This window comes from Sceloporus occidentalis, unplaced genomic scaffold, assembly GCF_023333645.1.
Source record: "Sceloporus occidentalis isolate IW3139 unplaced genomic scaffold, rSceOcc1.0.p SCAF_1, whole genome shotgun sequence".
Taxonomy (NCBI): domain Eukaryota; kingdom Metazoa; phylum Chordata; class Lepidosauria; order Squamata; family Phrynosomatidae; genus Sceloporus; species Sceloporus occidentalis.
In genome coordinates this window covers 257,093,631-257,108,308 of record NW_028316981.1, presented here as the reverse complement: position 1 = coordinate 257,108,308, position 14,678 = coordinate 257,093,631, and the positions used below count along the sequence as shown (strand labels likewise).

At 38.1% G+C, this 14,678-nt stretch overlaps 1 protein-coding gene across 1 annotated transcript in view; it reads right to left on the bottom strand.

Moving 5' to 3' along the window:
- The window catches only part of TMEM232 (transmembrane protein 232), a 212,964-nt gene that overhangs the window by 130,694 nt on the left and 67,592 nt on the right, over nucleotides 1–14,678 (bottom strand). Inside the window, 2 exon segments of the mRNA XM_089512422.1 lie at nucleotides 6,928–7,147; nucleotides 8,662–8,785. Coding sequence (XP_089368548.1) covers nucleotides 6,928–7,147; nucleotides 8,662–8,785 — 344 coding nt within the window.

Sequence of the window (14,678 nt, the reverse complement as noted above, 5' to 3'; positions counted from 1 at the left end):
ATTTGATAGCAGGTGTTTAGGGAAAACCATGAAGCAGCAAGTTAGTCTTTTTTATGACTCATTACTGAGCACCTGCTTTACCTTTTGTGGCTCCTTTTTGTGCTGTAGAAAGGCCAGATAGGGGCCATGGCATGTGGTTGCCGCAGCCCCGATCTGGCAAAGACAGAGGCAGCTGCAGGCTACCCCTTCAGGGGCAGTCTGCACAGCCCCTTAGTAAATATCCTAACTTGCCTCAAAAAGTTTTAAAGGACAATTACATTTACCCAATCCTGATACATCCCTGTATCAGACTGGGGAGAGTGGGCACTAATATGGTGTATATATGGCACCAATGATGGTGAAGATTCTTAGATTAAGTCTTCAAAATCAAGCATTCATATTTTTTTCCATTTATTACAAATGTCAATAATATACCTATACAGAAAGATAATTTAAATGCTTATGTCTATTAGAGAGTAAAGGAAGGTTAATAATAGGCTTTTTGTATAGGATAATTCTTAAGATGCAGAGAAAAGGACGAAAGTTAATCTCAGCTTTGACATGAACCTGATATATGGGAGGGCGAGAGGGAGAATTCTGGCTGACTGCATAATCACAACAAAAAATTAAAATGGATTAAGAATGTGTGTGTGTGTTTGTACGTGCACACGCATATGCACAAACAAAACCTGTGTGTAAACTGTGCCCATTCCTTGAGATATCAGATCTGGCCATGGTGGTACATGCTTTATAAGACTTTTTCAAATGGGAAAAAAGGACAGGGGCATAGCGTGATCCTCCCATCAATGTTGTGTGATTTGGCAAAGATTTTCAGAAGACATTGTGCGACATCATGATAATCTCACCATTATCTCAAGCATAAATAGGAGTTTTCCAGGATCTTTTCATTCATGGGACTTTCCCCTGAATGAAAAGCAGGTGGAAAAGTTCTGTTTATTCACAGCATAATGGCAGAATTATAACAACGTTGCGCAACGTCTGAAAATCTTTGTCAAAAAGCACAACACTCATGGGAGCATCACGCTGTGCTCCTGTCCTTTTTTGCCCATTTGAAAAAGTCCTTAGTAACATCCCATTTGGTCTATTACAAGTAATGTACTCTATATGGGGCTGTCTTTGAAGGGTTTTCAGAACCTTCAGCTACTACATAGTGCTATAGCCAAAGGGTTAACTGGTCCTAGTTACAGGGACCATATTACTTCCCTGCTACAACAATTCCACTTGCTGCCAGTCTTTTTCCAGACACAATTCAAAGTCCTGGTTATGACCTATAAAGCCCCTTCTGACTCATAACCTGGCTGTCGGGTAGATTGCATCTCCATGTATGAGCCTGCCAGAGCCCCAAGATGTTTTGTTGTTGTTGTTGTTGTTGTTGTTGTTGTTGTTGTTTTATGTGGGAGATCATTGCCTGGCTCCCCCAACATTATATATTTAAATAAAATGCAGATGCACCTCCCACCATCCAAACACATACACCATTTCCTGATGAAAATATTATCTCCCAAAGCTGTTGTTTGCCTTACATAATGCATCTTGTGGATCTCCCACATATCAAGTGAATTGACTCTACAGTGAAATCTAGATAACAGGATTTGAGGGGTATGAATAACTCAACTGCTAATGTCAGCAAGGTGAGGTGTGAATAACTTAACTGCACGTATCAGCAAGAAAAACTTTTCAAATTCAGCTACGAAGTCTTCCATGGACTTAACAAAGTGGGTGTTCACTGAATAGGCTGAAAAATATTTAGCAGCAGTGGATCAGCTTGAATTCCCCAAATGAAATTTGAGAAGTAGTCAGTGCAGTCTTATTGATTTCTGTGTAAGTAACAAAAGTTGGTAATTTATCCAAAATTGATTTTCTCTGGTCAACCTGGTTTCAGAATGTTGGTTAAAAAAATCTATCCAGGTCACAGAAAATGGCTATGCATTACTGCAAGGTTAGCACATTTCCAGTATGCTGACTGGACTTTTCATGTTCACAGGACATATGGATATTGTGTTTGCAAGGAAACACAGCACTGCTGTCTTTCTCTATTTGGCCATGTCTATAATCAAGGGGAGCATGCCTGAACAGATTTCAGGAAATATGCACTTTGGAGTAAAAGTAACTAGCTATACTATGGCCCAGTACAGACAGACCAAATGAAGCAGATTCTGGTCACTTTGAAAATGTGGTGTTCAAATGACACATGCCTTCAAAGCAGTCCGAAGTCTTGCCGAAGCTGCACTCTGGTCCTTTGGACCAGAGCAAAAATAATAAATAATAATAAAAATTGATTTATATCCCGCCTCTCCCTACAGATTGAGGCGTGTTACAGAATATAGTTCAATACATAATGCAGTAAGATACACAATAAAAACAAAATCATCAAAACACAAACACCTATTTCCCTCCCACCAAGAGAAAAATGCTAACAAATAAAGAACACAGATTAAAATAGTTAAAAATGTGGGTTGAAGAAAGATAATTTGAGGTAGGGAGGACAATCAATGTCGGAGTAAGGGGAAGTCAGCCTGGGAAGGCCTGCCGGAAGAACTCCGTCTTTACAGCCTTTTAAAAGGCTTTTAGAGTGGTAATGTGCCAGATGTCGTCCAGCAGGTCATTCCATACTTTAGGAGCGGCAGATGGGAAGGCCCTCTGGGAAGCAGCCACCACCTGGTCTTCATTGCCTGCAATAGATTCCTCCCAGCAGACTTGAGTGTGTGGAGTGGACTATAAGGAGTAAGGGGATCCCGCAAGTAAGCTGGATCCAAGCCATGTAGGGCTTTAAAGGTAATAACCAACACCTTGTACCGTGCCCAGAAACTGATTAGCAGCCAGTTAAGGGATTTTAAAATTAGTGTTATATGGTTGGCTCTCAATTTACCGGCAACCAGTCTGGCTGCCATGTTTTGCACCAGTTGAAGTTTCTGGACTTGGCACATAGGTAGCCCCATGTAGAGCGCATTGCAGAAATAGAGTTGAGAGGTTACCAGCATATGTACCATTGTTTCTAGTTCCTCCAGTTCCACGAATGGCCAGCTCCTGGAATAATACAGCTCCTAGTGTTTAGGGGTGGGTCCTGTGGCCGCAGCCCACCTTGGGAGTGGACCGTGCAGTCAGTGCAGTCCTGACCTGCTTGCAGCAAGAGCGGACCTGGGCCACTCTTTTGTGCCCATCCTTTCTGGCCCTAAGTGTCCTAGTGAAGCCTGTCGCATCACATATTACTGAACCCACTCAGGAAACAGTGAGCTTAGTTTCAGCACATGCTGCCAAGCACCAGTCAACTGATCCACTTTTAGAAATGTCTGTGATAAATTCAAGAGGTGCTTGTCTAAAATTTTTCAGAAAATGTTACATGAAATCTGAAGGACTCTTTCATTTTTAATTTGCTCATTTGATTCTTCCTTCTTCTGTTAAACATGGAGGCTCCTCCCAGAAATGACATCACAACTCTTTCTTTCATTTTTCCTTCAGCCTTCCAGGAAATCGTTGGCTTAGCCTCCTCATCCACAGCCCCACTTTTTTTAAAAAAAATAAAATTCTTGTGTTTTGTTATATGTTCTGTTTATTTGGTGTGCTTCTTTTATTGCTCTTCTGCTATCCTTCTCTCTCCCTTCCATCCTTTGTTCCTCTGTTGGTTCCCTACACTGTCAACATTTAGATGGTAGGCTCCTTGGAACAAGGGCTCATTTGTTTGGTATGTTACTCTGAAAAGCAGCAGATATATATTTAGGATTCTAAATGAACAGGCTGCCTACCAAAAAGCAGGGCAAAGGAACAGTTTTTCTTGAAAGGTTTTCACAAGCAGATGGATACATTACTTGTTTGCTTGCATTAAGAACAGGAAACGGCTTTGAAGGGCATTTAAAATTCCAGAAATGTCCCACAAGTATACTGACATGCAATTACTGTACATGGAAGACCTCAAGCTATGGCTGCTGAAGCATGCAGAACCTGCATAGCACTGGTCAATTATTAAAAGAACCACAGGGAACCTCACCTTGCCTTTGTGATAGAGTCAAATTTTAAGGACCCTAAAAGAAACAAACATTTAACATGGCCGCAGTCCTGCTTCCTTTCATTTGACATGTGAATGTCAAAACCTTTCAGAGACATTTCAGACATGTTCACATTCCATGGTTTCAGTTGCCCACACATCTGTTAACACACAGCACTCTTATCAACTGGAAATAATCATGTTCACAATATCAATGACCCAACTTAGTTTAGTGTGTTATTAATGAATATTCCAGTTATTGAGTAAATTACTTTTGGTTACAGGAAAATCTAAGCTAGTATTTTCAACAATGACTTTAAGACAAGTGTATTTTCCTAGACAGATACAGATGGTTTGCTAATAACAGTGTTGTGCATTTGAATTTGAATTTCTGGCCAAACTCCAATGTTTCTAGCATTTTAACAATGAATATAAGGACAAGCACCACCAGAAATGATTATCTGTCTTGAAACCACAGTTATAAAAAAAAATCCAAATGACTTTTCTTTTGTCCCAAACTATTTTCTGGCCGTTTGTTACACCAGCTGCATCATTTAATTCCCATCTTCAAGTAGAGTTCTTTTTAATTCAAAGACATTTTGAAAAAATAGGAGGATGGGAAGAAAAGGGAACTTATTTTTTCAATATGTCTTTGAATTAAAATGTAAACATTTGGGGTTCAATTTTAAAACGAAAAATTAATCCTCGTCTTTCTTCCCAGCCGCAAGCAGGACAACTACTTAAACAGGCGATTGTCAGACCCAGCAGGATTTTTCTTGGGTTCCATATTTTACCTATAAGCAATAATTTTACCTATAAGCTACATATGAGAGGCCAATTGAACTTCATAATATAAGATGAAAGTCTGGGAAAGTACAAGAGCCGATTGTGTCTAACGATTCCTCAGTGGTGTTCGCCACATGATGCTTTTTCTGGCAGAGAAGGTATCCAAAAAACAAAGTGGCTGAGATATAAAGATATACTGAAAGACTTAAATGAGGGGTTAGAGCTAAAATCTCAGGAAGAATTTAAGGATTCAGGTTTGGTTTGTCATTGTTATCTCTATTGTAAAATGAAGGAAAGATTTAACATTGTTATAAAATTAGAGGAAATCCAAGTCAAAAACTTGGAATGGGACGAAATCCTAAAAACAGGAATAAAAAAATGATTTCTAAATGTTATAAGTTACTGTTAAAATGGGAAGATGAGATGATAAAGCAAAGCATGGTCACATGGGCACAGAATATAGGACATAATATAGGCCTAAAACAGTGGGAGGACATGTGGAATAAAAAATTGAAGTACACTACAAGTCAGGACATGAAAGAAAAATTTTATAACTTGCTGTATAGGTGGCACTTACCATCTCGAAAATTGTTATTATGTATAAAAACTTGAAACCCAACTGTTGGAAATGTTCCTGTATCATAGGTTCATACTTTCATATTTGGTGGACATGCCCAGAAGCAAAAAAATATTGATCAGAAATACATAAAGTTTTGAGAAAAGACTTAAAGATAGAAATATCCTTTACACAAGAATCTTTTTTGTTAGGAATGGCTGATAGTAAAATAGAAAAAAATATGGAAAATTGCTTTTTTATTTACTTACATGTGCTAGAATAATATTTGCACAGAAGTGGAAAGCAGAGATGACTACAACAATAAATCAATGGTTAATTAAAATTTTTGAAATGGCTGAAATGGACAAGATGACATGTTGGATGATGGAGAAAACTGAGGAATGTATAAAAAGGGACTGGACTATATTTTTTTATTATTTGGAAAATCGCTGGAAGAACGTTATAATTGTCAGATAAAGAAAATTTGAATAAAAGATTGTGTTATAAGAATTATAGGGTGGTAATATACATATAAGAAGTAGGTAATAGTTAGGTGGGAAGTAAAACAGAGAAAGACAATGCGACGAATATACTAAATTAATGGTATTACGAATTTACTCAATGATAACTATAAAGATGGTTTAGGGAGTGATTATAAATAAAACTATTATAAGTAATATGAGAAAACAAGTTAATGTAAAGTTAGCAGAACTAAAGATATGAAGATAAAACAATAGAAATTTAGAGAGAAGGGGAAAAAGAATTCTGGGTAGAACGAAGTCAAGCATTCATGTTATATGTTTTTTAAGAATGTAATTAAGTCTTATATGTTTATATTGTCAATGGCATGTGTTTAATGTTGTATGTATTTATTTTGTTCACGTATGTTATGTGGTTGTAATAAAAATAAAATAATAATAATAATAATAATAATAATAATAATAATAATAATAATATATGACAAGGTGTCCTTTGAACTATCTCTCCTTGTCAAAGACCACAAAAATTGTTGGTTTTGTCTTTTGTCATGCCATTTGTACAGTCATTTATCCATGGATTCAAGCATCCACAGCTTCAAAATACTGTAAATATATATAAATTCCAAGAAGCAAGCTTGATTTTGCTATTTTATATAAAGGACATCATTTGACTATGCCCTTGTATTTAATGGGACTCAAGCATCCATGGATTTTTGGTTTCCATGGGGGATTCTGGAACCTCTGTCCTTGTCAAAGACTACAAAAATCATGGGTTTTGTTTTGCTTTGTTTTTTGTCTGATGATGTCAAGTAAGCCTTGTAAATGTCTGTCTCTCTCTTTGTTTAAAATTTGGTAAGCCTGTAGCAGAATGAAAGACACATATTTTCTCTTTCAGCAGTCAGTAGTTTCAACACCTTGGTGTTTAAATTATTACTAAACTCATACTAAGACGTGGTTAATTAATTATCAGTTGCTATGGTCTTATAAACCACCAGATGGGTGACAATTTGATTGTGCCTTTAATTCAGCTGTGTGTGTATGTATGAAAAATGGTGCTTTAAAAACATGTCTCCATAAATCCACCTATATACATGTAGGAGCAAATTTGCTTCTTTGGTACTTACAATCATCAGATGAAGTGCAGTAGCACAGAAGATCAAGAAGACTTGCTCCTCTTAATTCTTTATCATCTTTACACTCCTTGATACAATCACAGAATCCAAGAAAAGCAGTTTTTTGCAAATCTGCACTAATGCCATGTAAACAAACTTCTTTCAGTATACTGGTGTATATGTATGCCACTTGCCATTGCCAATGTAAGAAATTTTCCTTGTTGCTCCTTTGCTACAGGAAGAAAGATCAAAAGTTAATCAAATATGTACAAAGTCAGGGGTCATGTTATATTTACAAGAAAGAAACTTGTATATACCTACAAACATGAGAGGTGCCTAAGGTGTATATCATGATACACTGTGATTGTGATATATTCCACTTTAACTGCCATGGCAACATCCTGTGGAATCCTAGGATTTGCACTTTACAAAGAGATATTTGGAATTTTCACTCAGATAGCTTTTCGGCTTCACTAAACTACAAGCCCTAGAATTCCAGAGGATGTTGCCTTGGCAGTTAAAAGTGGAATATAGTGCTATAACTGTAGTGTCATAAGGATGCAAGTCAGCTCAGCCAGCCACAGGACCCTCAAACAGAGCATGTACAACTTATTACACTGTGAGGTAACTGAAGCAATATACATTGTCATACAAAGTGGGATGTAAGTTCAAGTTTGAATTTAAAATTGCCTAATGTACCACTCAATTATGGTAAATAATTGATCAGACAGATATCACACAGCAAACATCTTCACACATTCTAAATTATATAATGTGCCTTCCAGCTTCACCCTGCTAAGAAACTGGAAAATTTACTCTTTTAGACTACATTGGCCATGCTGGCTGAGGACTCCATTCATTGCAGACAAAATAGTGACTTTCTCAATTTCTAGTCCTATTTAGAGTAAGTCATATTGTGCTCAGTGTAGTTTGTTGTTGCTGTGTGCCTTTACGTCACTCCATTTTATGGTGACCCTAAGGCAAACCTATCATGGGATTTTCTTATGTAAATTTGTATTAATTTGTTCAGAAGAGGTTTGCCTTTGCCTTCCTCTAAGGCTGAGAAAGTGTGACTTACCCAAGTTCGTGCAGCAGGTTTCCATGGCCAAGCAGGGATGTGAAGCCTGGTCCCTAGACTTGTGGTTCAGCACTCAAACCACTACACCACGCTGGCTCTCAGTGTGGTTTATTTCCAAGTAAATCATACTCTAGGCCTGAACAGATGGGGCAAAAAAATCTGGCTTCTGCACTGCTTGGGGGCATGACAATCAGATGACACATGCCACTACGATGCGTGGAAGAAATGCCAAAGCTGTACCCACGCTGTGGAAACCCAGCCCAAAAAGGAGTGGGGTCGTTCTGCTCCAATTTGGGCCTGTGGTGGAGGGTGCCCTCAGACTGCAGCAAGTAGTTGCCACAGTCCCAAGACGTCTTGGGCGGGGACAGCTTCAAGCCGCCCCTTTGTGCCGGTCTGTTCCCTCCCTCTGTTCATTGGTATTTGTTGCCAAGTAATTTTTTTGCTCTGTGGTAGAAATCATTTTTCACCCATAAGAGTTTTGGGCTATAAAAGAGTTGCATACAGCAAAGGAATGAAGTAAATTTCAAGTTTATTCAGTGGAAACAATTGGTCAAGCATGAACGTCAGGGACAAACAGTAAAGCAAATACTATACAGTTTGCTTCTTTTCAATGTAATGTTTTCAATTAGAATATTTCCTTCCTACAACTAAATTAATCTGGCTGTTACCTGTTTACAAAGAGGCATAGAGCTTGAAATAAAATCTGTCATTAGGTCCATTAAAACTTTCAAGCAGGACAAGTTCAATTTGGCAGCCTCTCCAAGGACCATCAAGCCCAGTACTGATTCCAACCTACATAATTCAGGACAAAAAGGGTACTTGTTAGTCCAAAATATATTTTATTCACATAGACATTTACAATGGCAATGAAGCAATTAATTGCAGTTTACTCCAATTAATATTCAGGTATTCTAAAATCAGAAAAAGGCAAACTTGTGAAAAGTCCCATCTGCTACCATTTTTGTCAGCCTCTATACATGGGTAACTTTCTGAAGATGAAAATCTCCTTCGCCTTTATAGGTGAAATGTCTCCATGTAATTAGGAAAACCGATTTTTAGTAAACTATAGACAATAATTCAGTAAACACACCCCTTATCTTTAACAGCAACATGACAGATCAGTACGACGTGATCCTCTTCATGTGGGAAATAGCTGTGCTACAATTTACTGGTGCACATAATATTTAATTTGTTTTTTTTAATAACTTACTAGAATCCACAACTGTCTTCATAAACAGAATACAAAGAGCACCAGATATTTAAAAAAAAATCTGATTGTGAAAAAAATAATAATTGATAGATTCATCCATCCCCATTACAATACATCGAAGGATATAAAACAGTGGGCTTTATGGGTGAACAGGCAGAGACCTTTATCAGATCTTCCAACTAGTAGCACCAGGATCAATAAAAATAATTCACAATCATGGGAATACCACAAACAGTGAAGTTTGGATAGAGTGGTTATTGGAGGAAACAGCAATAGCTATTAGGCAACAACAATGAAAAAGGAATACAGTATCTGGAAAAGACCCTTGGGAAATCCCTATTTCAGATTAGGATTTCATTTCAGATGTTCTATTTATTCATCCTACATTTTCATATCATTCCATTCTGTGCTTCAAAGACTGGTGCCAACATTTTACCAACCTATTAAAGTGAATCAGGTTTCCACTCAAATAAGCAAACATTTCTTCACATAAATCAGCTCACTGACATCCAGAGGTTCTATTTAACATTTTATATCAGTTAGATGAGAATTAACTGGGAAGCCCCTTCTAAATCTCAGCCATTTGTACAGTTATCCCTTCACATCCACAGATTTTTTATCAACAGATTCAAGCATCCACAGCTTGAAAATATTGTAAAAATATATAAATTCCAAGAACCAAACCTTGATTTTGCCATTTTATATAAAGGACACCATTTGACTATGCCATTGTATTTAATGGGACTTGAGCATCCATTTTGGTATCCATGCAGGGTCCTGGAACCAAACTCCAGCGGATACCAAGGGTCCACTGTATCTTGCATTGAAAAGACAGAAAGGCAATGGGCATGACCTCAGGACTGTAACTGACAAAAATCCCCTTGTTAACTCTGATCAGAGAATGGAGAGAACAGTGGCAAAACCATGAGTCACACACCTTCCTCCCCCCACACGCACCCTTAAGGCCAAAAAGCATGGGGAAATCTCCAATATTATCTTTGATTAGAGATGGGAGAGTACAATAGAGCTCTTCACCCACCAAACATTTTTCTCAGTGGGGGATAAACATGGTAGATGAAGCTACTGAAACTCAAGGAAGTGACTGTTTCTGCCACTGTGTGCTCCAGCTGTGTTGGAAGATCATCACTATAATACCCATGAAAAGTAGCTTGTTTTGTAATGCTTCCTTGAGAAGGAATCTTACCCATTGCATATTATTATTATTATTATTATTATTATTATTATTATTAAGAAAGCTGAGAGGAAGAACATCATTTCATTTGAAATGTGGTGCTAGATAAGAATTCTACAGATCCCATGAACTGCTAAAAAGATAAATAAATGGATCCTAGAGCAAATCAAGACTGAACTCTCCCTAGAAACCATGATGGTTAAACTGAGACTGCTGTACTCTGATCATATCAACATTCACAATAAAAGGAAACAATACTTAGTAAGGTATAAGCTAGTAAGAAACGGGAAAGACCATATTATAGATGGGTAGACTCAATCAAGGAAGCCACAGCCCTGAGTCTTCAAGAACTGAGCAGGGCTGTTCATGATAGGGTGATTTGGAGGTCTTTCATTTAGGAAGTTGGTATAAGTCAGAGTCGACATGACAGCAATTAACAACAACAAAGTTGGAGGCTTCCTATGTTTTAATGCTCTTTTTTATTATCAGCTTATTTATAATTTCCCCTCACTTTCTATTATCTAATCTGTTGGTAATGCTCCTTTTCAATTAATGTGATGGGGATTCAGTTAATCATCAGATTAGGTTATATATCCATGAACTTTAGTACCATTATCAATGTGATGACAGGGGAGTTAGCTGGCTAATTGGATAGGAAGCAAAGCAAGGTTTTGTTATAATTAAATGAAAGAGCATACAAGGTTACTATATACTGATGAGAAGACGAGAAGGTGACTGGTACGACATTTGGGGGATCTCTGTTATATTATGGATGAAGTACAGAGTGAATATGTAGATTCACAAATAACAGTGAAAATTCGGTTAACAGAAAGACTGTCAGCATAAAAGCATTAAAATTTGCTTTTGGGGGCTACTGTTTTTATTTGTATGTAAATTTAACTAAACAATCCATTGATAAACGTCATAACCAAGATGTTTTGGCCAAATGACAGCTTTTATTTAAGCACATCCAAACAGGAAAAAAAGCTATAGACTAAGACTATTTTAAAAATATAATCTGAATAGAGCAGCAGGCCCGTCCAAATCATGTATACCTTATGTAACCTAGAATGATCTAGGTTTCTAGGGTATTTACAAAACTATTCCTTCTAGCACACTTATTTTGAGTTTCAAACAAAAAAAACCCCTAGTGTTAGCATTGTCAGGAGCAGACCCACTGAAGTTAATGTGACTTTTTAGTTATAAGCAAAGTTGGGAATTATGTGGCTCTCCCAGTGCTCTTAGAATGCAGCTCCCATCAGCTCCAGTCAGCACAGCCAATGGTGAGGAACGCTGGAACCTACAGTCCAAGAACATATGGAGGACCTGATGATTCCCACCTTGGTCACAACTAATGAAACTACCATTGATTTCATCAGGACTGCTCTAGGTTGAACTAACACTGAATTCAGCCCTAAGATATCACAAGTCAGTTGTACAGATACGTCATCAAAATGAGGCCAATAGATAAGTAATATAACAGGGCATATAAATAAAACACACAGCACATAATAGTATTAAATAAAATATTTAAAATCAGTTAAAATCATTTTAATAAAACTGTAGTTAAGTTATTTCTTCCTATAAAAATGCATTAAAGCTTTTCACAAGTGATATTTTTGGACTTTAAAAAGTCATGAATCCTTCTGAAGATGTATTTCCATTTTTGAACAATGCTGCTACATAAATATCTAATTTGCTCATTAGTGCTAGTGCCATCTGTCTTAAAAACAAGCAACCTCTACAGCTCTGAGAAAATGCATGATGGTTTTATATCTATGGCTGTTTATCTGCAAACCTAACCTGGCCTCTTTCAAAAGGGCTTTCAGTTCCATTCTCCATGTCTTTCCCAACGTTTTGTCTGTGATATATGAATAAAAATGATCAATCAATGTCAACAACCTATGGAAAAGCTAATGGTGCTATGGCAACATTTTGTTTTCATTCACAGTTAATCATATGGCTGGGATTTCAGAAGAGAAAATGCCTTTCAGAAAAAGTGACCAGAAGCCATTAACTCATATAGACATAGAAATAAGAAGAATGTTTCAGAAATAACAGAACAAACTCTGGCTGTGTAAAGAAATGAAAAATGATTCCAGTAGATTCGTCGACAACAATGAAGGCTGTGGATGTGTGGTTCAGTTTTGGCCAAAGTGCTGAAAAATGTAAGAAGTAGGGGGTGAAATGGTTGCACAGTGCCCCCTCTGTAAAAGCTCTTTAAGCTAACCAAAAATCAAAACTCTAACAGCAATAATCTAATTCAAAAAGAAAATTAGATGCATTCATTTAATGTATTCACTGCAATATAACAATAATACAATGCAACTTCATTTGATGCTTTGTCTTTCTAATATTTCAGTGACTAAAACAGAATTTGTTGAAATTTTCAATACCATGTGAGTTCAAAAAACACTATGCTGAAACAATGTAATTTTTCAAATTTAACTCCCCATTATGCCACTTCAACCATCAGTACCAGCATGGAGAGAAGGGTAACCCCCAAGTCCCCTGTGTTTGGAACTCAAGGACTTTGGGTCAGGTGTCTTGTTAGAAGTGAGGTTAGACGTGAGGCAAGCAACACATGAAAATGAAGACTGGCCTAACCATATCTGAAACCTGGCTAAAACATTGTACCTCTTCAAACTGAAGTAAAAGGGCTATATATTGCAGCAGTATGCCGCAGTATGACACGCCATGTAGCTATGGGTAAAGGTGATGTTTCACTTTGCAGCTTTTTCCATGGTGTCCTGGTCTTCTCCTACTACAGTTAAAAGCTGAAGGTCCTTCCTTAAAGGAGATAGGCCTTCAAGCAGTTTCTGGCTTATGGTGAACGTAAGGTAAACATAATCACAGGTTTTTCTTGGCAAGATTTGTTCAGAGGGGGTTCCCACTGTCATCCTCTGCAGCTGGGAGAATGTGGCTTTTACCCCAGTTCAGAAACCGGATTAAAAGCGGGAAGTTCATACTGGCACTGGTTCTTTTACACTTGAATTTGAGGCTTGCACACCCATTCAGGGACAAATCCCCCTTGGCGCAGGTCTTTTGAAAGCGGAGTTTTTCCTCTATCTTTTGAGGAAAAACTGGGTGCGGGCAAATGTGAACTTGGCCCCGTTCATGATCGGGTCAGGTTCAGGGGAGGGACTAGGGCAGAGGGAGGGCAGAGGGCAGAACATGCCTCCCCTCTCGCAGGCAGCTTTTTCTCTCTTTTTTTTATAATGTTATTTTTGCCAGACTATGCAAATAGTTCTACAGGTTGATACATATTGACAGAATGTGTCTGCTTGTGCTACATTTCCCTTTTGTTTGCTTGCTGCCGGCACAGCACCTCACTTTGCAAGTGGCTTTTTTAAAAATTATTTTTGTGTGTGTCTGACAGAATATGCAAATGTGTTTCCTTTTAAATTTGGCAAATTGATACAATGTGTGAATGCTTTTGCTACATATGTATATGTGTATGTAAGGCATTCTGGGGTCACAAAGGAAGAGGATGCAGAGATGACATTCTGAGGTGAGGATAGATGGCATTTTGGGGTTGAAAACGGAGGCAGAGCAAGGAGATCCAAAGAGGAGGGAAGGATAGATGACATTTTGGTGTTGAAAATGGAGGCAGAGCAAGGAGATCCAAAAAGGAGGGAAGGCTAGATGGCATTTTGGGGTTGAAAATGAAGGGAAAGCAAAGAAAGAGGATGCAGAGATAGCATTCAGGTGGCCTCCCCTGCAAACGACATTTGTTGTTGTTATTATTGTTGTTGTGACAGATTATGTGAATGCTTTGGGCTGGAAGAGAAGGAAAGGGGTTCCAAAGAGGACTGCGGAAACCCATGACTTTGGGGGAGTCACACTCTCTCAGACTCAGGGGAAAGGCAATGGCAAATCTCCTTGGAACCAATCTTGCCAAGAAAACCCCAGAATGGGGTCATTTTAGGGTTGCCATCTTCTGTAATGACCCAAACACACACACACACACACACACACACACACACCTGGAGGTTTTTAAATTTGACAAGTTGACAGAATATGTGTACACTGCTGCCAGGTTTTTTTTTTAAAGGAGGGGAGAAAGCACCCATTCAGTTGGTCAATGGCTGTAGGATATGTCACCTTTGACAAAAGCAGAAGTGAATTTGATTGACAACAAAGGAGGCTCCATTTTAAAGTGGTACTGCAAATGTGAACTTCAGAGGGGCAAATTGCCCTGATCAAAGTAAAGGGTAGTGGGCACTTCTTTCTGAGCAGATTCGATATTGGGGGACCCGGGTCTGCCCAGCTCTAACCAGGGC